The sequence below is a fragment of the Saccopteryx bilineata genome, chromosome 3 (genome assembly GCF_036850765.1).
Source record: "Saccopteryx bilineata isolate mSacBil1 chromosome 3, mSacBil1_pri_phased_curated, whole genome shotgun sequence".
In the NCBI taxonomy this organism is placed as follows: Eukaryota; Metazoa; Chordata; class Mammalia; order Chiroptera; family Emballonuridae; genus Saccopteryx; species Saccopteryx bilineata.
The window spans coordinates 149,773,368-149,798,458 of NC_089492.1; the positions used below are offsets into that span (position 1 = coordinate 149,773,368).

Consider the following 25,091-nt stretch of genomic DNA (forward strand, 5'->3'; position numbering starts at 1 on the left):
AAGCCAAGCTGCTGCTTTAGCCTAAGTTTATTTGTGAGGAGAGCCCTACCTCCTCCTCTCTATCTAGATGAGGAACCTTAAGGGGGCTACCACTGGGCTTCACCATTTACAGGGCTGAGAAGGATGGAAGTACCACCTCTTGTCTTAAATTCAGAACCACAGCAGGAGCCATCACACCACCTTGTTGACGATGACACCCAATTCTTCAATCTCACACTGGACTTCATCGCCCTTCTGCAACAGAGTGGCCACCAGGTTGTCAGTCCTCAGTCTGACTCACATATTTACACATACACAGGCCTGGGTTTCTTAAGTCTGAGCCAAGCGTGAAAGGCCTCTGGGTCCTTTTCCTTTTAGCTAACCTACCTTGAGAAAGACAGGAGGTTTCCTGAATAAACCAACTCCTGGAGGGGTCCCCGTGAGGATGATGTCCCCAGGATAAAGAGTGACGAACCTGAGGCAAAAAGGCAAGGTGAGACCAGGGGCTGAGGTGCCCCAGCCTGGGACTGAGGGCTCAGCTCAGCTGCAGCTGGCTCTGTGGGGCAGGGTTTTATTCCACTTACTGGGAGATCCAGGCTATCAGCTCTTCTGTCTTAAACACCATCTGGTTGGTGCTGCTGCTCTGGACCAGCTCCTTGTTCACCCGACAGCAGATCTTTAAGTTGTGTGGATCTGAAATGCAAAACCACCATCTTGGGGTTTCCGGTTTTCCCCAAGCCCACCTGCCAGTGGTCACTTGGCTGAATTAAGATGTGTTCCAGACCCTCCAGGGGAAGAAAAAATGTCAATTTTTATTTTTGCCTTAAAAAATTGTACAGCAAAGGCTGACAACTGCAGGTATAAAGACTTCACATCTGTAATGCAATGGGGAACAGCATGAGCAGGGCAGTGAACCTGCACCTGACTGGCAGAGGGCACTCACCAGTAAGTGTCCTGGCTAACCACACTTTTGTTTTACAGTCACAAACACACCCTCTTAGAGCAGCTGGGACACAATTTAACTGCACTGTTGACTGTACAAGATGGTGTGAGGCCAACCCCATCAGTCATATGCACCCCCATCCCAAATGGCCACACTCGGCCCTCTGCACCACCGCCTTTCTCCCTGCTCGCTGCCCTGGTCACAGTACTGTTGGTCCTCTCCATCTCCCAAACTGAAGAAAATGCAGGGGCTTTGTGGCAGTCATTCTTTGTGATGCTCAAGGGCCAGCTTTGCTTCCAACTGGAAGACTCTCCTAGATGGTGGCAGCTAGGGGAAGCCTGACCACCCATCAGGGGACCGCTGTTCTCTGCAATTCACTTGATGGAACAGTCACCACATCTGTGGCTGTGGTCCTCTAGGGGATGAGGGGATGTGGAAGGAGGCCCGCTGCGAACTCATGGCCAGGGTGAGGCTTGCTAAGGAACCAGTGAAAGGTAGTTGAGGAGAAGGCTCCACATTGAGCAGTCCCCAATCCCATTTCCTGAGCACTGGTATTTCTTTGCTCTGACATAGCCGAGCAGAGCAAGAAGAGCCATTGTGGGGGCTGTCAGAGACTTACCTGTTACACTGTCCTTGGTTACCAAGGCAGGGCCTAGGGGGCAGAAGGTGTCAAAGGTTTTCCCCAGCAGCCACTGCTTTCCATTGCGTCTTACTTGCCAGTCACGAGCACTTACGTCATGTGCCACAGTGAAGCCAGCCACATAAGCCATGGCATCTGTGGCCTAGGGGGTGGGGGTTTGGCCAGATTGGAGGTTAAATCAGTGATACGAACTGCTGTAACAAAGCTGTTATCCCACGTTAGTAGCCAGAGCTCACCAAAGGTGCTCAGCAAAGGACAAGGCAGGTACCCCAGCTGACCACTTACTGAGGCCAGATTCAATAGATACCACCCCTTCAACCTCACCTTGATGTCCTTGCCTTTCTTTCCAATGACCACGGCCAGCTCCACTTCCCAGTCCACCTGCTGTAGAGTGGGAAAGGAGCAGTGAACAACCCGGCTCTGAGGCTTGTTCCTGTGCTAAAGGGGCTACATGCTGTGTTTCGGGGTCTCGGCCTCCAACAATGGGGTCAGCTGCTGGCCCACAGTCATATGAAAGCAAGGTGTGACCTGTAGACCCTGTGCCTGGGCAATGGCAGGCAGCACCAGTGGATGCAGGCTTAACTCCCATGGTGACTAAAGGAACAACACTGATCGAGGGACTAAATTTAAAAGTCACTCGATAATTCCAAAAAAGGATGGATACCAAGTGATAATAGCTAACTACCATGTGCCAGGCACCATTCTAGTGCTTTAATATATTAACTCAAATGATAAAAAGCTCGACATGCTAAAATAAGTATGGGCAAAAGGTTTGCGTAAGCAATTCACAAAAAATGCACAGGGCCACAGAAAATGAAAACATATTCAGCCTTTCCCTTATCAGGAAAGTGCTACAAAAACATAAAATCTAACCTTTTAAACTGGCTGCTCTTTTGAATGGTCCAGAGATGCTGTGAGCACACCTGACAGCCACCTTGGTCTCTAGTATCGCTCTCCACTAGAACGAACCAGGTACCCTGGGGGAAATGGCTAATTCCAGGTCCAACACAGTAAGACAAGCCTGTGCATTCTTGTACAGAAAGCAAGGAAGTACTTAAAAAGTGACAGGGATGGGGGCCAACTTGAAGCCACCCCCACTGGCCAAACTGAGATCATCTGCATATAAAAAGACCAAATGATGGATTACAACATGTTAGCTAAAAATAAAAATCAGGAATTCAGTGACACTAAAGGAATGGAGAAAAAAAAGGGGGGGGGGGCAGCTCTTGTTCATGAAATGCCAGCTAATAAAAATGGAAGGTGTGATAGAAAAGTCTTATTTTTCGAACCCCCAGTGCAATAATGGAGTCAGGGAAAGATGACCAGGGAATTGTCCAGTAAAACTGTAGGGCAGTAAGGCAGCCCCATGGTCTCAAACAACTACAGATTGCACATGACCAGAGAAATGCACCTTCACAATGAAGGTGTCTAGTGAGCAGCGAGTGAACCAGGTGATCACTTTAGGCACCTGACAAGAGCCTCCCAAGGGGATGCAGTAAGGCCACAATATCTGTGCTATAGACAGAATGTCTGTGTCCCTCCAAATTCATGTTGAAACCTAGCCCTGAGGTAACTGTCATTAGGGTAGAGCCCCTACGAATAGGATTAGTGCCCTTATAAGAGACCCCAGAGGTTTCCCTGGTCCCTTTCACCATGTAGAAACACACAGAAAGATATCATCTAGGAACTGGGAATGGCCTATCAAGGCACCAAATGTATCAGCATCTTGATTTTGTACTTTCAGCCTCCAAAACTGTGAACAATAAATGTCTGTTGTTTACAGGCCACCTGGACTATTTACTTAGAGCAGCCCAAATGGACCAAGACACTTGTGTAGAACTCTTAACAAAAATGTTTAACCTGAATCTAAGCAGGAGGACAAAACCAGACAAATCCAGACTGTGGGACATGCTATGAGACTACTGACTGGACTCTTTAAATAGTGTCATGACAGAGAGAAAAGAGCAGCAGACTGTTGGTCAGTGACCAGAGGTCAGCAAAGTCTGGCCCATAGGTAAAGCCAGCTCGCCTGGTTCTGCAGATGAAGCTTTCCTGGAACACAACCACGTTCATTCCCTTATGGATCAGCCATGCTGCTGTCACAGACAGTGGCAAAAGACTCTATCTGGCGTTCAAAGTTTAGTATTTACTAACTGGCCATTTGAGAAAAAGTCCTTGGATCCCTGTGGATCTGTAGATTATAGACCCTAAAGAGACATAACCAAATATAATGTATGGCCTTGTTTGATCCTGGGTAATCAAATGACAAAACAGTACTCAAATTGAAAGTCATCTCCTAGTTGGACTATATATAATATCTATATTAGAGATTATTCATGTTGGTTTTCTCGGTTGTGATAATGGTATTATGGTCATGTAGGACAGTGGTCCCCAACCTTTTTTGGGCCATGGACCAGTTTAATGTCAGAAAATATTTTCACGGACCAGCCTTTAGGGTGGGACAGATAAATGTATCACGTGACCGAGACAAGTGTCAAGATGAGTCTTAGATATAACAGAGGGAATCTGGTCATTTTTTAAAAATAAAACATCGTTCAGACTTAAATATAAATAAAACAGAAATAATGTAAGTTATTTATTCTTTCTCTGCGAACCGGTACCAAATGGCCCATGGGCCGGTACCGGTCTGCAGCCCGGGGGTTGGGGACCACTGATGTAGGACATTGTCCTTATTCATAGAAGGCACATGCTGAATTTTATAACTGTCTACAATGATTACTTCTGTAATACAAATGGGAATGGAAGGGTCTATCTTCTATTTTACTTTTCCTGAGGCCAGTCTTATTAATGCATAATCCCCTGTAGTTTCTATTTAATGCACTACTAAGTGACAGGTGGCTCCTGTACCTTGGGTGCTGCATGCCCTTGTCATGGGCCCCAGTAACTCTAGAGGGCAGTAGGGAGGCACCAACCTGGCTCAGAGGTGGGAGGACTATCTCATCATAGGGCCCCACAATGGAGCTGGCAAACTTGCTGAAAATGATGGGCTCCTTAGGCACAGGCACGTTCTGTTCCTTGCAGTGGTCCACATAATTCATGCCCACACACACCACCTTGTCTGGCCGGGTGACTGGAGCCAGGAAGGTTACCTCTGACCGTGGTAAGACTGGCAACTGGGCAGCCAGGGCTCTGCAGAGACCAGAGCAAAAGAAAGGGGCTGGTTGAGAGTAGGCCAGCAGTCCTGGGGGATGCTGTGAAGATCCTACAGCAGCTTGTAGCTTGTAGTTTGCTTTTTTTTTTTTTTTTTTTTTTTTTTTTTTTTTTTTTTTTTTTTTTTCTGAAGCTGGAAACGGAGAGAGACAGTCAGACAGACTCCCGCATGCACCCAACCGGGATCCACCCGGCACGCCCACCAGGGGTGACGCTCTGCCCACCAGGGGGCGATGCTCTGCCACGACCAGAGCCACTCTAGCGCCTGGGGCAGAGGCCAAGGAGCCATCCCCAGTGCCCGGGCCATCTTTGCTCCAATGGAGCCTTGGCTGCGGGAGGGGAAGAGAGAGACAGAGAGGAAGGAGGGGGTGGGGGTGGAGAAGCAAATGGGCGCCTCTCCTATGTGCCCTGGTTGGGAATCGAACCCGGGTCCCCCACACGCCAGGCTGACGCTCTACCGCTGAGCCAACCAGCCAGGGCCTGTAGTTTGCTTTTTAAAATATTTTTTCTAGATCTGTCAACCATCGGCTTCAGTGTGAAAATCAAGGTCAGCTATTGTTTCTTGACATCAGAGCACTGTGGATTTCCTTTACCCCATCGGGCACTACACATCCATGTAAGGGGATTCAGGTGTAGATGGAAGCAATGGGGAAGGGAACTCCTCTACTCTTTCTCCTAGTCACCACGCTCCAGCCTTGGAGACACACTGTGTCCTGTGCAGCTCTTCGCAGCTACCCTATTCTCCTCCTCTCATCATTTTATATGAAAAGATAGCACACTATATACACATTAAAATATATATATATATATTTAAGATCTCACCATAACAGTGTATTATAGCTTCATGTTACTACACTGTAGAGATAAACCCAAGTCCCCTATTAAGGGATATGGAAGTAGGTTCCAATCTTGGGAGAACATGAAGTTTGGGAAACATACTCTTACCAACTCTGTGTAGTGTCAAACATTTGTATTTCTTCCAGTTTAAAAGGTACAGATGATATCTCAAAGTGGTTTACTGTTCATCAGTACCTTTAGACACAGGGCTCCTGGTTTCAGGGAGGTTCCTATCTAATCTAGTCCAAATCCAAGAATCACCTTTTTTATTTTCTTTTGATAGAGACAGAGAGACAAAGAGAGGGACAGACAGATAGGAAGTGAGAAAGACGAGAAACATCAATTCCCTGCGGCGGCTCTCCAGCTGTTCATTGTGCCTTGACTGGGGGGCCACAGCAGACCAAGCGATCCCTCGCTTGAGCCAGCGACCTTGGGTCCAAGCTGGTGAGCTTTGCTCAAACCAGATGAGCCCACGCTCAAGCTGGCGACCTCGGGGTCTCGAACCCGGGTCCTCCACATCCCAGTCCGACACTCTATCCACTGTGCCACCACCTAGTCAGGCTCCAAGAATCATCTTTAAATTCATCTCTTTGCAGTCCTCTTTCCCTGAAGAAGCCAAGAGTCCAATCCCTCCCCTAGCTTCCCAAGATGCCACTTAGAAGCCCAGGTCCCAGACCCCTTGGTTGGGCAGCACCTTCAGCCCCAGGGAAGGCAATGCAATGGAGTTTTGTGATCTTAGGATAATCACCTTCCCAGGACCTCAGTCTCCCCTTCTATAAACTGAGGTTGCTGCTATGTAAGATTTCTAAGGCTCTTCACTAAGAGAATAAGTGAGAAAGGAAAGCTGAGGCTACCCTGCTCCCTTGCAAAAGAACTACCTGCTGGTTCTGTTTCCCAGGGCAGGAAGAGAGTGAGAGGAGGGAGAGTGGGACCAGGCAACCACCCAGGGTGACGCTGCCTGCTGGTTTACCTTCTTGCCACTGAGAGAGCAGACTCTCCCTGCTCCAGGAACTCCAACATCGTCTTGGGCAAAGTGGGGTCAAAGGTGTTGAGGTTGATGACCCCACCACCATTCCCTGACTCCAGGCCCAGGTGAGGTCCCATCAGGTGAGGTGCCTGGAACTGCACCAGTCTCATGTCTCTGGAGGGTTGAAAGGGCCACTGCTGAGCCTGCAGCAGAGCTGTGAGCAACCTTCTTCTGCCAAGAAATAGCATCAGAGTCTATGGAGACAAAAGTGGGCCACAGGGTGCAGAGGGGATCTTACATCAGTACAAGCTTTACTTTTTATTCTGTTCAAAATTCGGTGTTTCCCATCCAAGAACACTGGGTACTCACCTTATGAGATATTATACAATAGTCTTCCCCCAATATTACGTAGTTTTTCAGGGACCCCCACCCCCAAGAACTAGGAGAAACAGAACTGCACAGGCAATTAGAGGCTTTAGACAAGGTAGCCTGTACCATATCCAAGTGGATATTAGATAGGGCTCCGATCAGTTTGTTTGCCCCTGTCCATTCTTTTTCCCAGACCAGATGTGGGTCAAGGATTGGAATCCAGCTCCCCTCTGATCCAGGTGGTAAGGACCCTACACTGTGATCCTTACTCCTACTGCTGCCAAGATAGAAGGCATACCTGCCTGGATTCACCACAGCTGGCTAAAGCCTGCAGCCCCTGTGGAGATGCCCTCATGGACAGCAGAGACTGGACCTGCCAACCCCTGTAAGCTGACCCTAAGAAAGACAACATGCTCTGCTCCAGCCACAAACTGGAAGCTAGCTGGTCCACCTACGGCTGAAGCCTGAGGAACCTCATTGTGGTGCTCCTTATAATTGGACTCTGGGGAGGGAGGAGAACCAGGGCAGAGGACTGTGAACTGTGTATCCATGTCACCAAGGAAGGCCAAAAGGTCTCCACCAACTCAGAAAGGGACCTGTACCAATAATCACACTCAATATTCAGTATGTGACCCGGGAAATAGCCAACCTTATATTTGTTATGACCCCACAGACCCTCCTGCTAAAGTAGTGTTCGAGGTAAAAATAGCAAAGGGAGGAGTCGGAGTCAGGGGTTGGGAAGCCGGACCAACCATTGCTCAAAGGAAGTCCAGAACAAATCACCCTCAGGTTTGATGCATGTGCCACTATGGGTCATGCAGAAAGGGGGTGTGAGTTCCCTGACTGAAACAGAAGCTATAGGGTAGATGAAAAGTATATGTGTGCTAAGAATGTGAGACTCTAGCATAAAAGGAATTTCTAGAGTCTCAAAGGGGAGAATGAGGAGGGTGCAAGCCTCCCTTCTGCTTTGAGAAGGGAGAAACCAGAAGAATACAATGGAAAGGAGCCAGCAGGGATAACTGAGTCAGCCAGTTATAAATTATCTACATCCCATAGTTCTCTAAATAGTTGCTTGGAGCCACTTGCAACATAAAGCAAGAAAAGTAGGATCTGTATGTAGCTATGACCTGTGACCCAGAAACCCCTTCCACCTTGCTGACCCCACAGAAACTCCCCCTCCCCTCTCCTTGAGTCCTGGGAAACCTTAAAAGAATCATGTGCTCATTGCTTGGAGACTGTAAAGGTATACATGTATAACCTGTAAGAAAATCTAATTTGCAGAGGTCGTGATTTGGTGCTACTAGCCCCACATGCTCCTCCAGCTACTAATAAATTCTCCTCTCTCTATTAGTCAAGTTATCTGAGTGTCTTATCCTCCATCAGTGTCCCTTCCTGCAACACAATCATGCCACTGATAAAGCCTGTTCTAGCCAAAGAGCATGTGCTCAGACACTCTACCCACTAAAATATATACAGTAATTGCTCCCACTGAATGTGAGGTCTCATTTAAGAGCTTTATTCACAATGTCTGATTTATTTCGATAATTGTGGAAGGTAAGTATTGTTAAATCTCATTTTGCAGATGCAAAAAACTAAAGCTTAGAGGGGTTAAGGGATTTCCCCATGTTCCCAAGGAGGGGAAAGTGCTGGGACTTGAATCCAAATCCAGGTGACATTTAAGTTCTTGGTTCAGAAACCAGGTAGTGTGCAAACAAGATAATCCAGCTTTAGCCTACCCCCACAAAGCACTTTAGCCCAGAAGATTGTGGTGAAAAGTAGGGGCCTCCAACTGGAGATCCTTTAGAGGCCCAGACAGGTGCCTGCTCTCAGCCATGCTCAGGGAAGCTTGGTCACCGGTTGGCTGCCGCCTCAGGGGTAATACTGGTCACCTGCTCTCCAAGACAAGCCCAGATCACAATGACGGACAGTGCCCTTCTCATGTAACAGATACATGCAGGTTCTCACTAGGTCCTACCACAATCCCCCCGGGCAGTGCGCTCATTTTACAGAACAGGGCACTGAGGCCAAGGTATCTTGTCAGAAAGTGGCCCCGGCGCTTCCGCAGTTACTACTCCGTAGCAGAGCCGAAGCTCGATCCGACTCTGACAAAGGGTCCTTAAGCAAAGATATGTGAGGCGGCAACAGCACACAGCATCGCAGCTTGGAGACGCGTGTGTGCCTGGGACGGTGTCCCACTGTCCTTCCACACGCAAAGCACCCTGGTCCAGTCCCTCGGTTTTCCTACATGGTCAACTTGGTGCCCGGCAGTCAGTGGGCGCTCACGCAGTCCCTTCCGTGTGGTCCAAGGGGCCGGGGCAGAGGTCCAGTCCTGCCCTTGGCCGGGACCTCGCGCGGGGGATCCCCCCAGGCCGGTCCGAACCGGACCTACCTGGCCGCAGGGGTCGGTCGGGAGGGCGCCCGGCGCTGTCGGACCAAGCACGCGGCACCGAGTCACTGGAGTAAAGCCACGTGACTACGACCCTCCAACCTGCCACCGCTGCGGCGCTCCCGGCGGCTTCTCTTATAAGATGTCGGCAAAAGCGGCGCTCCTCCGTGACGTCCAGGACAACGGCCAATAGCAGGGCGCATCGTCCCTAGTCGGAAGTTACGTTGGAGGGGCGGGTCCAGCCCTAGAGCGCAGGTGGTCGACCCAGGGACCTTCAGGCCTCTGGGCTGGGTCCGCGCGAGCAAGTGCGGTGGCGTTCTGCGCTCACAGCGGCGAGAGAGCGAGCGCTTCCTGACATTTTGCGCCCTGGGCGCCGCTCTCCTCTCCAGGTGTCGGCTCCCTGGCTGTGAGCGAGACACCGTTTTGATCGTTGGGCAAATGCGGTAGAAGAAATCAAGTTATAGCGCGCTGGTCGACACAGACAAGTCTCTGGCATATTACTGAAAAGAGAAAGGATGATTGCACCTATTTTACGTGTGGGGCACCTGAGGCTGGAAGTGCTTTGCGCAAGATGACACAGGCAGTGAGGAGGGGAACCGCCATTTTTGTGTGTGTGTACGTGAGACAGAGAGAGAGGGAGGGAGGGACAGACAGGAAGGGAGAGGAGAAGCATCAGTACTTCCTTGTGGCACCTTATTGCTGTTCACTGATTGCTTTCTCATGTGCCTAGATGGGCGGGTGGCTACAGCCGTGCCAGTGACTTTGGGCTAAGCCAGCAACCTTTTTGGGCTCAAGCCAGCAACCATGGGGTCATGTCTATGATCCCACACTCAAACCAGCGACCCCTCACTCCAGCTGGAGAGCCCGCACTCAAGCCAGTGACCTCAGGGTTTAGAACCTGGATCTTCTGCATCCCAGGCTGATGCTCTCTCCCCACTGCACCACTGCCTCGTCAGGCAGGAACCACCACTTTTGACTGCAGGTCCAATCTTTACACCCATATGCAGCAGCCCTGTCTTCATATGCACTGTGTTGGGTTCAGGGCAGGGAAGGGGAGGGGGGAGGCATAACCTCCAGTGTCAGAGGACAGACATTCTCCTAGAGAGGTAGTTTAATTAATCAGGCAGTTACAACCCAAGCTCTCCAGGCCTCTGGAAAAGAGCAACCTATAAAGGGGCACTGGGCGAAAGGTCCAAGACTTAATCAAGGACCAGATCATCAAGAGCCTTACTTGTCCCAGGAAGGAGTTTTGAGTCTTATCTAGTACACAGGAAGCCAGGGAAGGTCCTCAGAGGATATGCCATGGTTAGACTTGCATTCGAGTTGTTTTACTCTAGTCACACCTCCAACAAAGTGCGTCTGGGTGAGAGTGGTGCAGATGAGAGCGATGGTGGCTTGGTGTGCGTTGCAAATGAGAAGAGTCCAGGGATGTTCAGGAAGTAGAACTGACAGCTTCACAGTAGGTGGAGTGAGGGGGAAGGAGGCACAGTGCTGCCTCCTAGGTCACTGGCTTGGTAGTTGGCAGTGCCATTCATAAAAACAGTTCTGGAGGGACAGCAGTTCTGGGGATAGGGTGGTGAGCTCAGTTTTGGATGGGTTGTATTTGATGTGCCTGTGGAACCTTCAAGGGGGCACTGCAGACTGGGGAGTCTGGAGCATGGACTCTAGTCTGGCTTCAAGATGCAGGTCAACATAGCGATAGCAATGAAACCTGTGGGGTGGGAGTGAACAGAGGGAATGTACTAGAGAGCCTGGCATAAACCAGTCAGGAGACCCACATTGTAAGGGTGGGCAGCACCAGAGAAGCAGTGAGAGAAACTGCAGGGAACAGGAAGACAGGGGACACATAACTTAGGCAGAGGTCAGGGGCCACACCTTCCAAATGCCAAGGAGAGGAGAACTTCTACTTCTGGACAAGATGGAATAACAGGGACAGATTTACCTGATAGAGATATGAAACTCCAAGTGCCCTTTTGTTGTCCCACCTGGCTGCCTGGCCTCACCCTTACTTACTGGATAATCGCTCCTAAGGCAGAAGAGTTCCAGAAAGCTGTGATCAACTGCCCAAGAAGGAGCATTCCAGAAAGCTGAAATCCTAAAACCGTAAAAGGGAATGTACCAGAACTTTTGACTCAGTACCTCCACAGGCTCTCCAAACCCTATAAAATTCGCCACTAGTCTGTAACCGTTGCTCTTCTCCCCGGAGAAGTGCCCGGCAGGGTTCCTTTCTTCCTTTCAATAAAGCCTGTTACTCTGGTCTTTTTGGACTCCCATGGATTCCAACATTACCCTTGCATAGAACAACCAAATAAATATACAAACAATAGTTTTCAAGAAATTGGACTTCAAGTAATGAAGAACACATATCAATCAGTCAGGTTGTCAGGTTGAGGAACAAGAAGGGGTACCAAGGCGGAGCCAGCATACCCCATGAGTTGCTGAAATGGAGCTGAAGGCCCAGTAAGACCAAGGAAGCCAGAGTTTGCAGGACAGTGTTCTGTAGAGGTTCTCCATCAAGTGTTCAGAATCTTGAGCAGTACATGCCTGTGAGGCAGCTTCCTGAGACCAGGGAAAAAATCATCAAGAAAAATCAGAAGGGAACAGTGTCACGAGATTGCATAAGGCCAGTGTTGGGCAAACAAGCTTGTTACAAATGCTTTTTAGGTCTGCTCACTTGCATTGGGGCAGCACTATGTGTGTATAATCTGTGGCAGATAGCAAATTGTGGACTGCCTGCTGTCCTGGGGAGGAGTGATTGTTTGCTGGAGAAGAGGTTTTTCCCCCACAGCTTGTTTTGCTGGAGTCAAGAGAGAGAGAGAAAGAGAGAGAGAAAGAGAGAGAGAGAGAGAGAGCACTGAGGGGTTTGGGAGCCCAGAGATTTCAGCCTGGCCTGTTTGGCCGAACTCTGCTGAGGCTGGTGGGGGCCTGTGAGCAGAGGCGGATTAAGGTCAGTTGAGGCCCCAGGCGCAGAAGAAAATATTGGGCCCCTTACATTAGAAAAAAGTGTAAAGTTGGGGTTGTGCAAGGCCCTTCAGAAGCTGGGGCCCAGGGCGCATGCCCGGTGAGCCCCCGTTAAATCCATCTCTGCCTGTGAGTTTGGGTGAGTCCGGGATGCTGAGGGGCTTGGGAGCCCTGCCTGTTTTCTCATCTGCTATTACGAGACTTTAATAAACAAAATGGCCCACCATTTTCTGGCTCCACAGTTCCTTTACCGTCTGCCTAAATCCAATGAGAACCTACATGTCCATGATGACGGTCACCGGCCCTACAGCCAGGAACATTGTCTCTGCCCACTAGTCAGATTGGAAAAACACAGAAATGATGGGACACTGGGTAGAGTACTTATGAAGGTCTTGCCTCTGTAGGGAACCCTAGACCTGCCTGACAAATCATAAAATCAAGACCCAAAAGGATCAAACTGACTTCTAGTAATTTAACTATATCACAGGCCAAGTTCAATAATGTTTATTGAAATAAATAATAAAAAAATATCCAGCAGCCAACAAGATAAAATTCACAAGACCTAATATCTAATCAAAGATAACCCAGGCTTGGAAAGAAGCAGGAAAAAATGACCCACAGTGAGAAATATCAAGCATTTTAATGCAACTCAGAACTCACAAGTGTTATAATTAACAGGACTATTATGTTACTATAACTGTACCTCATCCGTTCAAAGTTATTTAGGGCCATGGGAGATATTTTTAAAAAGGACCCAAATCAAACTTCCACTGATATAAACTTCAATGTCTGAAATTTAAAAAAAAACCCAAAACACTAGATTGATTAAGGGCAGATTCAACAATGCAGAAGATTAGTGAATTTGAAAACATGGCACTAACCTGTTGGCTGGGGCCAAAATTACCAACACAAAGGAAAAGAGGAGAGGTACCCATTCTATGTTCTCTAGGCTTTTAGAAATATAGAGTTGCTTTTTAGGCCACGAACATGAGAATCTATGAGAAAAGTGCTAATATAGACATCAGGGAATGGAGACTATTCAAAAAGGAGCACCTCACAAAAATGGCAAAACTGGAAGTCTATAGTGTCACCCAGCTATTGGCATTGTTGCAAACAAGTTTAAGGCAAGATTATTGCCACAGGAGTTAATGTACATATTGGGCATATAAACACTTGAAGAGCTGAGCTAGCTTCCTGAAACCTGTGGAGGAAATGATGAGGAAAAGAAGAGAGACAAAGAGAAAGCTATTTGGCTTCATTGAAGTACCAGCCTGCTCTACTGAGAGAAATGAAGACGGAGACACAGATCTCCACTCGTGAGAACTGATGTAAAGGAAGCTTGAGGATTGCCTAAGCTTTGTTGGCTGGCAGTTGGCAACTGGAGACTGACTTATTGCCTTCTCTTTGGGGCCTTATTTTTAGTTTCTGGATGTTTTACTGTATTTGGTGATTTTTCAAAACAGGGAAAAGCACTCCCTGGCTCTATTAGCTAAGCTCCAGGGAACTGGATGCAGCCAGAATTGTTCAGGACAGGAAAGTGGATGGAAGAGGGCTGGGCTTGGTTGGGCTGGGGCGAGTGCTCAGGACGAGGTGCCCTGTGTGTCAGACTTTGACCCTGGTGCCTCCTGAGCTGGCCTGTGACCCAGGTAGCACACCTCTGGCGGTCTGTTCCCTACACCCTTTGATTCAGCAGCATTACTGACCACTGTCGCCCTATGTGCCAGCTGCAGGGCCATCCTGGGCTCCAGGGGTGAACACCATGGCTCCTACTAGCAAGAGGCCCACAGTCGGGCAGGGGAGATGGCACTGGGCATGTTGCCCCTGGCGCCCTTCCCCCAGGGCTCACTGACATCTGGAAAGCATGTCCATACCACAGTTGAGCTTGACATTAAGGGCTATAGCACTTGGATATTTTTCAGCTAAAAGTGCCAGATGGCCCAGTTCTAACTAGCTTGGGGTGGAGTGTTTGGGAGTGGGGAGCCTATGAGGCACTCATATAAGTGAGAATCTAGAGATTGGGAGGGGCTTGCTTCAGGTACATTTCGATTTTGAGCTCAAGGGCTGAACCCTGCCCTCCCTTTCCAACTTTCTCTGTCTCCATTCCTCAGCCAGCCCTTCTTCTGCACTAGCTTCATTCCCAGGCCTCCCCCAATGACAAAATGGCAGCATCAGCCCGAGGACTCATGTCCCTAAAGCTTCAGAAGGTGAGAGAAGAACCTTTCCCAGCATTCCTGGGTTGGGTCTCCCTGGGCCTCCTTGGCTCCACGTGTCTGCTCTCAACCAATCACTGACCAGGCAGACCACGTACCAGCGGGCTTAGGTACTGGCCTTGGAGTTAGGGTTCCAGATGTCCTAAGTGGGGAGGGATCCCAGGGAGATTGGGGGCTACTGCCGGAAGAAGGCCAATGCTAGCGATGTAGCAAACTGGTGTCCAATCAGCTGACTTTCCTCAGTGCCCACATGGCGCCCTGGGATGTGAGAGAGAAGCTCCTGAGGGCCTTCGTGGCCAGGGGAACAGAAGGGCCATCTCAGGCAGAGGGTTGGGGTACACATAGATCCTGCATCCATGGGACAGTTTGGTAATTTTCAAAGCCAGCCAAGACAGCTGAGCAGAGGGGAACTTGTGCCTGCATCCAGGTGTGAGAGCAAAGATAAGTAGGGCTGGGGCAGGTGAGTTAGAGGGTAGCTGGGGTTTCCTTATTAAGGAAAATACAGAACAAAAAGGTACCCATCAGATGGCTGGGGGCATTTGGAGAGTCTGTGTGTTGGACAGTCTCCTGATGGGGTCAGCACTACCCAAGAGGGCAGCGCTTAGGTGCCTGCTCAGAAGAAGCCTGAATACCTCCCAGTGCCATGCCTGGCTTTCTCAGTCCCACTCCCATCTCATGGCCCCTTCTCCAGGACCTCTCAACTCTGGACAAGGGCTAATCAGACCTGTATCTTCTCTTTGATATATATGCAATTTCCCCGTATAAGTGCCAGGATATGGTGAGATGGATGGAGAGTTTCTTCTAGACCCCCTCATTTTGGCCCTACTTAGGCACAAGATAACTCTTGGCCCTGCTGTCTCCAGTACCAGCCACAGACACCCTCCCTGTGCAGACCGGGCCCTGCCTACATCCCACTCTCCTCTCAGTCTCAGCACCACCAAGCCCCCCTGAAGGTGGGAGTCTACACATTCCCTTTACAGCTCACTGGCTCGGACAGTCCATGCAAGTGTCGCTGACCCAGGTGAAAACATATTTTGTGTTGTTCTCAGTGGAAGGAATAATCCAGATTCCTGGATACTCCATATTATTGGAAACTAAAGTGCCTATTATTTTTTTTAACGTTAAAGCTTGCATTTCTGGGATAAACCCAAACCTTTTATGAAATGTTACATATATCATGTATATAACTTACATTTGTGGAAATGAGATTATATATATATATATATATATATATATATATATATATTTTTTTTTTTTTTTTTTTTTTTTTTTTTTTTTTTTTGTATTTTTCTAAAGTGAGAAATGGGAGACAGACTCCCGCATGCACCCAACCGGGATCCACCTGGCATGCCCACAAGGGGGCGATGCTCTGCCCATCTGGGCTGTTGCTCCAGGTGACTAGCCATTCTAGTGCCTGAGGCAGAGGCCACGGAGCCATCCTCAGCACCTGGGCCAACCTTGCTCCAATGGAGCCTTGGGTGCGGGAGGATAAGAGAGAGATGGGGAGAAAGGAGAGGGGGAAGGGTGGAGCAGATGGGCACTTCTCTATGCCCTGGCCCAGAATCGAACCCGGGACTTCCACATGCCGGGCCAATGCTCTACTGCTAAGCCAACCAGCCAAGGCCAAGATTACTTACTTATATTCTGATTTTTACATCTTTGTTTATATTTGAGAATGTCCTATAATTGTTCTCTCTTAATCTATTCATGACTGATTTTTTTTAATCCTGGTAATGCCAGTCTTTAAACTGAGTTGGAGAGTGTTCCTTTCTTTTCTCCTATACCAAGACCCAGAGAGAGGCAGAAGACAGAGACAGGGCACAGAGACAGAGAGAATGGGATTTGTCCCAGATCAGGAATGAGATCTCCTGACCCGGAGACCAGAGGTCCTTCTATTCTGCCATTCAGCCACAGAGGGCACAGCCTGGACACCCCCTCTGACTGTCTGGATCAGCAGAGTGCTGAGTAGATGAGTGGGAAACAGATGTACAAATGGACAGATGGATGATGGATGGATGAATGATAGATGGCTTTCTCTACTCTGAGCTCTGTGCCCATCATGAAGTGGGTGGTGCAGTGTTTATACCTGGAGCCACGGTCCAGGGTCCAAGTCCTGACTCTACTCTTTAATGGTTGAGAGGTCGTAATACCTTTCAGCTCAGCTTCTCCATCCTGTCCATCTGGCTGTAGCTAGGATGAATAGGCTCCACATAGTGGCCAGCCATCCCATCCCAGACAGCAAAGTCAGGTGGCTCCCTTGCTGGGATTGTGCTAAGGTAAGGCCCTCAAACTCAGGTAGGGTGGAACTTCTGATGTGTGTGGTGGTGGAAGGCGGTCCTGTCATCTGCCCTCCTGGCTACTGCTGAGATACCCATCAGCCAAAGCTGGTGACCCTTGGAGGCTTGGATCTGCGTCACTGTGGAGATGTCACATGGGCTGGGCTCTTGAAGCACTACCAAACCCCACCAGAACCTACCTCTTCTATACCCCCCAAGTTGGGGACCCCCTTTTGCTCCTCCCCCAGGGTTTCATTTATTGCCCCTCCCCTGGCATAACCCTTACTGAGTTTACACTTTTGAAAATAAAAACAGGAAAGAAAGACATCTTCAGGCAAATTCTGCTCTGCCCTGTGACCTGCACTTTCCAGCCAAGGGAACATGCAGAAATTACTGGAACTGGTCAAGAAAAATGATCTGGGAATGAAATATAAATGGAACCTCAAGAAGGTCCCCTGCCTGCTGGCTCTGTGTGGAGGCTACAGAGCTGGCTTTTCTCATAAAGGCTTCCAACTGTGGCCATCGCTTCCTAACTCCCCCTTCAGTGACAGCACATTGGGAGCTTGAAATCCAGCATGGAAATTGGCCAATGTGACAATATGTGGCAAATTACAACACTTACCAGCATAGCACGGGGGCAGGAGTTGTGGATAACAGCAGAGATAGGAGGGGACAGACCAAAATTCAGTCAGGATAAAGCCAAGGAGAGTCCCTCTCCTTCATCAAGTTTATTTTATTAAAATATACAGGACTGTATATTGGGGGACACTGAGAACAGGAATCACCTTCCCAGGCTGTGCTCAAGGGAAACGCTTCTGCCATGCAGACATGCGGCCAGTCTGAGTCCCAGCACGGGAGACAGACCTCTCCTGGCTGGACAACAGCTGGTCTGGTCGAGGCCAAGGGGACTAGGGATGGTGGTGACCCTGTCCTATGGCCTGGCCCTGAGAAGCAGAGCTACACCAGCTGGGAGGACTGGGCTGAGGTGGAGGTGGGGAAAAATCCCTGAGCCAGGGAAAGCTGGTGCCCTCCTGGATGAGGGGAGAGGGACCCCAGTCAAGCTGGAGATGGGGTGTCAGTGCAACTTCAAGGGGAGGACCACTTGTGGGTGCCAAGGAGTCCCCATGGCCATGCCAGACCACTCTCCACAACTTCTGCCATCCCACTTTTCCTCACAGTGCCCTGCTCACCCTGGGGCTAGGTTGAGCAGAGACGGGTGGTAGCCGCCGATGGAATGTATGTCTGGGAATGTTCCTCGGAGGGGCCTGTGCTGCCTGGGCAGGTGGAAGCAGTCATCTCTGTTTCCTGGAGGTCGCTGTAGCCCTGCCACTTGCCTCAGGCCTCTCAACCCTCACTATGTCTGGCCTCAGGTGGACATCATCCCCATCCTCAGAGCAGAACCCAGCCAAGCAGAGTCCCAGGGTTTGTGCTTTTGAACATTGGTCAGCAGGGTTTGGGATGGGCTTTGAGCCCCACTGCTCTGAGGCACAGAACTGACCCGATTCCTTCCCTGGGCCAACTGTATCAGGGCTACTGGGACCCCGGCCTCAGTCTCCCAGGAAGGGCTCATCTAGGAAAAGCAGTGTCTTCAGCTCCCCTTATGGGCTCAACCTGAGCTGTTGGGGTGCTTGTGCTTTTTTATAGGGTTGGGGGAGCCCATGGGGAGGGGTGGCAACACTGCCTCAGGACCTTAATCAGAGGGGGACTCAACCTGCCTAGGCTCGCTTGTCACCTGGCTGCCAGTCCCTGAGTCATATGACCTCTTCTGGGGACCTATGATGATCTTGGGGCACCCTGAGGGTGGGGGAAACCCCACCACTGCATCCCCTCTGAGCCAGGCTTGGGCAAGTAGGGGAGGGCTTCTTCCATCAGGTGGAGTCGGCAGACAGCACCCCTGATATTCTTCACCAGGAGACCCAACCCTGAGCTTAAAGGGCCTTGTTCCTGGGACAGAGGGCCAACAGGGCCCTCATCACTGGAGCAGAACTCACCCAGGAAACCTTTCCAGAAAGCAGCAGGCTCTTTCCCTATCACCACTTCTTTCTTAGTCTGTGAACACCTTTAACTGCAGCTGCCCCTCCAAGGTCCTGCAGTGAGGGGTATTTTGGGAGTGTGGTCAGTGGGCTGAGAACGGCTGGAGGAACAAAACCAGAGCCGGGCCCATGGGCGATGGGAAAGAAGGGTGGCAGGAGGGAAGGGTGACTGGGCTCACACAGGAGCAGCCTTTATTCTGGACACTGGACCCTCCTCTGCAGGGAAATTGAGCACTTTCCTGGTCACACTCAGCAGCTGGCGGCTGTGGACACTGCTCTTCCATCAGCCAACCCCAGAGACGGCCTCACCCTGATGGCCTGGGATGAAGCTGGCTAGAGGTGTGTGGCTCATATCACCTGGACCCAGTGCCCAACCAGATACAGCTCTCCCCTGACCTCGGTCCCCTCTGCTAGCCCAGAGGAATGGCGTGCGCGTGCGCACATGTGTGTGTGTGTCTGGAGCAAACTGTTCACTTTTTGCAAATATATTAGAAAAAGTTTCACATGGAGGCTGTTCCTGGCAGGATTAAGGTGGTGGCAATGGCCACTTGGGAATCCCCCATGTGTCTTAGATGACGTTCTCAAACAGCTGCATGGAGCTCATGATGTTCTCATCCTACATGAAGAGGGGATGAGAGGTCGGGTCAGACCCAGGCAGACCGAACAGGGTGGCTCCCAACTCCACCCACCTTGAGCAGATGCTCATTAGGGATCGGAACTCTGCAGGAACCACTCTGTCCGTGTCCCTAAGCCAGGGACAGCTGGTCAGGTACAGCCTGCCTTCAGCCCTATGGCCTAACTGCAGCCCCTCCGGGATCAGCTAACTCACTAAAAGACAAATCTCCCTGGCTGCTCACAGAGAAAGAGGCCAAGGGCAACTAAGAGGTCGCTCTGGGAGCAAGGCAAGTGGCAAGAGGTCTAGTGCACTGCCCCCTCCCCCGTTTGCTCTGCAGAGGAGGGTCAGCAAAGCTGGAAAGGCTCCAGGTGCCTGTCCCCCAGTATGACCCTAGCCAAGGGCAACATGGCCTCATCACCCTGCTGTGGGCCCCACATCTGCCCCCTCTAATTCAAAGTCTGCAAGGCTGGGGCTGAGATACGGTGTGCCCAAGTGGCTGGCAGTAGTGGGTATGGAGAGATGGGTTCAGACGAAAGAGTTAAAGTAGAGCTTGCAGGTGGGGAGTGGCCTGAGGACTGGCAGGGGCAGGACACCGAGTATTCTCAACTCCAGAGAACACTTACCTTCTGACAGGTCTCCAGAAACTCATCAATGGTCACTACTCCGTCCTGATTCCGGTCCATTTTCTGCAACCCAAGATGGAGGAGACGTGGGGGCACCCTTGGTAGCCTGGTCTCAGCAGGAACAGTTCCTGCCCCAGGCCTGAGGATGTGGCAGTAGATGGGCCTCCTCCACCCCAACCTGTCCCCTCTGTCCCCTACACTGGATCCTAGCCACATGAAGTGCTCTCCTAGGCCCCTCTCACCCCACAGCTGACTCTCCCCAGTCTGCCTTCCACCCCCAGCTGTTTCTGATGGCCTTTTGGGCTTGATTTTCCAGAATGCACCCTGATAGGCAACCAGGGCAGAGAGAGCAACCAAGGCATAAGAGGGCCACATGTCCCATGGACACAGAAAATCCATCTCCTTTTGCAGACAGTTTCCCTGGAGGGCTGGGGGAGCTCTTAGAAGGCACCAGAACACTAGCAAAGATGGCATCTACCTTGGAATTCATGCACCTCAGCCTCCTCTTAGCCAAGGTTCAGCTGATCAGAGAGTGGAGATGGTATTTTAATTTGCTTCTCTGATCCTGACAGCCGGCAGAGTGGGAGATGCCCATATGACTTCCTTATAGGAGGGAGAGGCACAGAGAGGGAAGTGGCTTGCTCAGGGTACCCTGACCAGGAGCCCCTTCCTCTTCCTGCTGCCTTCCCTGCACATCCAGGCTGGGCACTCACCTGGAAGAACCTCTCCACGTGCTCCAGAGGTGCGTCCTCCTGCACGAGGGGATAGGTGTGTTGGCCCATCATGTCATAGATGGACTTCATGATGGCCAGCATCTCCTAGAGGGGGTGAGGGGGCTGGCATGAGTCCAGCTGCAAAGGTGGGGGAAGGTGCAAGGGCCTCAGGGAAGGGGGCTGCCTCCATAGGTGGGGAGCAGGTATGAGTGAGCAGAAGGGGTCCCCATCTACTCTGCCCACTGACAGCTTCCAATTCTCCAAGAGAAGTTGTAGATAGTTTTTTTTTTATTAAATTTAATGCAGTGACATTGATAAATCAGGGTACATATGTTGAGAGAAAATATCTCTAGATTATTTTGACATTTGATTGTGCTGTATACCCCTCCCCCAAAGTTAAATTGTCTTCTGTCACCTTCTATCTGGTTTTCTTTGTGCCCCTCCCCTCCCCTAACCCCTCTCTCCTTCTTCACCCCCTCCCCCCTTCCCCAACCCCCCGCCCCTGTTGCCATCACATTCTTGTTCATGTCTCTGAGTCTCATTTTTATGTCCCTTCTATGTATGGATTCATCTTAGTTTTTTTTCTGATTTACTTATTTCACTCCGTATAATGTTGTCAAGGTCCATCCATGTTATTGTAAATGATCCGATGTCATCATTTCTTATGGCTGAGTAGTATTCCATAGTATAAATGTACCAAAGCTTTTTAATCCACTTGTCCTCTGACGGACACTTGGGCTGTTTCCAGATCTTCGCTATTGTGAACAATGCTGCCACAAACATGCGGGTGCATTTCTCCTTTTCGAGCCATTCTATGGTGTCCTTGGGGTATATTCCTAAAAGTGGGATAGCTGGGTCAAAAGGCAGTTCGATTTTCAGATTTTTGAGGAATCTCCATACTGTTTTCCACAGTGGCTGCACCAGTCTGCATTCCCACCAGCAGTACAGGAGGGTTCCCTTTTCTCCACATCCTCGCCAGCACTTATTCTGTGTTGTTTTGTTGATAAGCGCCATTCTGACTGGTGTGAGGTGATATCTCATTGTGGTTTTAATTTGCATTTCTCTAATGATTAGTGATGTTGAGCATTTTTTCATATGCCTATTGGCCATCTGTATGTCCTCTTTAGAGAAGTGTCTATTCTCTCTTTTGCCCATTTTTGGATTGGGTTGTTTGTCTTCCTGGTGTTGAGTTTTACAAGTTCTTTATAAATTTTGGTTATTAACCCCTTATCAGACGTATTGTCAAATATGTTTTCCCATTGTGTAGTTTGTCTTTTTATTCTGTTCTTGTTGTCTTTAGCTGTGCAAAATCTTTTTAGTTTGATATAGTCCCATTTGTTTATCCTGTCTTTTATTTCACTTCCCCGTGGAGATAAATCAGCAAATATATTGCTCCGAGAGATGTCCGAGAGCTTACTGACTATGTTTTCTTCTAAGATGCTTATGGTTTCACGGCCTACATTTAAGTCTTTTATCCATTTTGAGTTTATTTTTGTGAGTGGTGTAAGCTGGTGATCTAGTTTCATTTTTTTGCAGGTAGCTGTCCAATTTTCCCAACACCATTTGTTAAAGAGGCTGTCTTTACTCCATTGTATTTCCTTACCTCCTTTGTCAAATATCAGTTGTCCATAGAACTTTGGGTTTATTTCTGGGTTCTCTGTTCTGTTCCATTGATCTGTTCTTATGCCAGTACCAGGCTGTTTTGAGTACAACGGCCTTGTAGTATAACTTGATATCAGGAAGTGTGATACCTCCCACTTTATTCTTCTTTTTTAAGATTGCTGAGGCTATTCGTGTCCTCTTTTGGTTCCATATAAATTTTTGGAATATGGGATCTATATCTTTGAAGTATGTCATTGGTATTTTAATTGGTATTGCATTGAATTTATAGATTGCTTTGGGTAATATAGACATTTTAATGATGTTTATTCTTCCTAACCATGAGCACGGTATATGCTTCCACTTGTTTGTACCTTCCTTGATTTCTTTTATCAATGTTTTGTAATTTTCCGAGTACAAGTCTTTAGTCTCCTTGGTTAAGTTTACTCCTAGGTACTTTATTTTTTTGGTTGTAATTGTGAAGGGGATTGTTTCCTTAATTTCTCTTTCTGACTGTTCATTGTTGGTGTATAAAAATGCTTCTGATTTCTGAGTATTGATTTTATATCCTGCCACTTTGCTGAACTTATTTATCAGGTCCAGTAGTTTTTTGACTGAGACTTTAGGGTTTTCTATATACAATATCATATCATCTGCAAATAATGATAGTTTTACTTCTTCTTTTCCAACTTGAATGCCTTTTATTTCTTCTTCTTGTCTGATTGCTGTGGCTAGGACTTCCAGGACTATGTTAAATAAGAGTGGTGAAAGGGGGCACCCCTGCCTTGTTCCTGATCTTAAGGGGATTGCTTTTAATTTTTGCCCATTGAGTATGATGTTGGCTGTGGGTTTCTCATAGATGGCTTTTATCATGTTGAGGTATGTCCCCTGTATTCCCACTTTGCTGAGAGTTTTGATCATGAATGGGTGCTGGATTTTATCAAATGCTTTTTCTGCATCTATTGAAATTATCATATGGGTTTTCTCCTTCTTTTTCTTTATGTGATGAATCACATTGATTGATTTACGAATATTGTACCAGCCTTGCCTCCCCAGAATAAATCCCACTTGGTCATGGTGTATGAATTTTTCCATATATTGTTGGATCCGGTTTGCTAATATTTTGTTGAGGATTTTAGCGTCTATATTCATCAGAGATATTGGCCTATAATTTTCTTTCTTTGTGTTGTCTTTGCCTGGTTTTGGAATCAGAATTATGCTCGCCTCATAAAAGGAGCTTGGAAGTCTTCCTTCCTCTTGAATTTTTTGAAATAGTTTGAGAAGGATAGGAGTTAGTTCTTCTTTGAATATTTGGTAGAATTCCGTTGTGAAGCCATCGGGCCCCGGACTTTTCTTTGTTGGGAGTTTTTTGATCACTGTTTCGATCTCATTTGTTGTAATCGGTCTGTTTAGGTTTTCTGATTCTTCCAGATTGATTTTTGGAAGAGTGTATGTTTCAAGGAATTTGTCCATTTCATCTAGGTTGTCTAGTTTTTTGGCATACAGTTCTTCATAGTATTTTCTTACAATATTTTGTATTTCTGTTGTGTCAGTTGTTATTTCTCCTTTCTCATTTCTAATTTTATTTATTTGAGTCCTCTCTCTCTTTTTCTTGGTGAGTCTACTTAAAGGTTCATCAATCTTGTTTACCTTTTCAAAGAACCAGCTCCTAGTTTCATTGATCCTCTGTATTGTTTCTTTAGCCTCTATGTCATTTATTTCTGCTCTGATCTTTATTATTTCCTTCCTTCTACTACATTTGGGCTTTACTTGCTGTTCTTTTTCTAATTCTTTTAGATGCAGGGTTAAGTTGTTTATTTGAGCTTTTTCTAGCTTCTGAAAGTATGCCTGTAGTGCTATGAACTTCCCTCTCAGCACTGCTTTTGCTGTGTCCCATAAATTTTGAGTTGTTGTATGCTCATTGTCATTCGTTTCTAGGAATTTTTTTATTTCTTCTTTGATCTCATTCTTAATCCATTCATTGTTTAACACCCTGCTATTTAGTTTCCATGTGTTTGAGAATTTTTGAGCTTTTCTGCTGTGATTCATTTCTAGTTTCATGCCATTGTGATCGGAGAAAGTGCTTGATATGATTTCAGTCTTCTTAAATTTGTTGAGAGCTCTTTTGTGCCCTAACATGTAGTCTATCCTAGAGAATGTACCATGAGCACTTGAAAAGAATGTATATCCTGTTGCTTTAGGGTGAAAGGTTCTGAAGATATCTATTAAATCGAGTTGATCTAGTGTTTCCAATAAGTCTGCTGTTTCTTTGTTAATTTTCTTTCTTGAGGATCTATCTAGTGATGTTAGTGGGGTATTGAAATCCCCTACTATTATAGTATTGCTGTTGATCTCGCCCTTTAAATCCATCAAAGTCTGTTTTATATATTTGGGTGCTCCTATATTAGGTGCATAGATATTTATAATAGTTATATCTTCCTGTTGGATTGCTCCCTTTATCATTATGTAGTGGCCTTCTTTATCTCTTACTATATCCTTTGTTTTAAAGTCCAATTTGTCTGATATAAGTATTGCTACTCCAGCTTTTTTTTCATTTCCGTTTGCATGAAATGTTTTTTTCCATCCTTTTACCTTCAATCTATGTGTGTCATTTGTTCTAAGGTGTGTCTCTTGTAGACAACATATGTATGGGTCCTGTTTTCTTATCCACGCAGCTACCCTATGTCTTTTGATTGGATCATTTAATCCATTTACATTTAAGGTTATTATTGATATGTAGTTGTTTATTGCCATTTTCTTCTTTAAAG

General features: G+C 48.0%; 2 protein-coding genes across 4 annotated transcripts in view; both read right to left on the minus strand.

Annotated features, from left to right (window-relative positions):
- Positions 1-9: 9 nt before the first annotated feature.
- Positions 10-9,459, minus strand: LOC136330628 (fumarylacetoacetate hydrolase domain-containing protein 2A). Its single transcript, XM_066267714.1, has 8 exons — positions 9,296-9,459; positions 6,541-6,791; positions 4,496-4,712; positions 1,887-1,946; positions 1,542-1,704; positions 564-672; positions 367-454; positions 10-234 (listed from the first exon to the last, which is right to left on the minus strand). The coding sequence occupies exons 2-8, from the start codon at positions 6,783-6,785 to the stop codon at positions 172-174; spliced, it is 945 nt and encodes a 314-aa protein (XP_066123811.1). The 5' UTR covers positions 6,786-6,791; positions 9,296-9,459; the 3' UTR covers positions 10-171.
- Positions 9,460-17,508: 8,049 nt separating this feature from the next.
- Positions 17,509-25,091, minus strand: part of KCNIP3 (potassium voltage-gated channel interacting protein 3) — an 80,424-nt gene continuing 72,841 nt past the window's right edge. For all 3 annotated transcript variants that reach the window (XM_066267733.1, XM_066267732.1, XM_066267734.1), the window contains 3 exons: positions 20,725-20,829; positions 20,012-20,074; positions 17,509-19,388 (listed from right to left, as the gene is read on the minus strand). In XM_066267733.1, the coding sequence (XP_066123830.1) occupies positions 19,341-19,388; positions 20,012-20,074; positions 20,725-20,829 (216 nt within the window). In that variant the 3' untranslated portion in view covers positions 17,509-19,340. The remainder of the gene's footprint in view (positions 19,389-20,011; positions 20,075-20,724; positions 20,830-25,091) is intronic.

Excerpts from the sequence above, each read along its gene's own strand:
- LOC136330628 (XM_066267714.1), bottom strand. The coding sequence starts at position 6,785 with ATGCTATTTCTTGGCAGAAGAAGGTTGCTCACAGCTCTGCTGCAGGCT. Across the intron at positions 1,947-4,495 it reads TCCTCCCACCTCTGAGCCAG|CAGGTGGACTGGGAAGTGGA; the intron begins GTTGGTGCCTCC and ends CCCACTCTACAG. Across the intron at positions 235-366 it reads AACCTCCTGTCTTTCTCAAG|AAGGGCGATGAAGTCCAGTG; the intron begins GTAGGTTAGCTA and ends ACTCTGTTGCAG.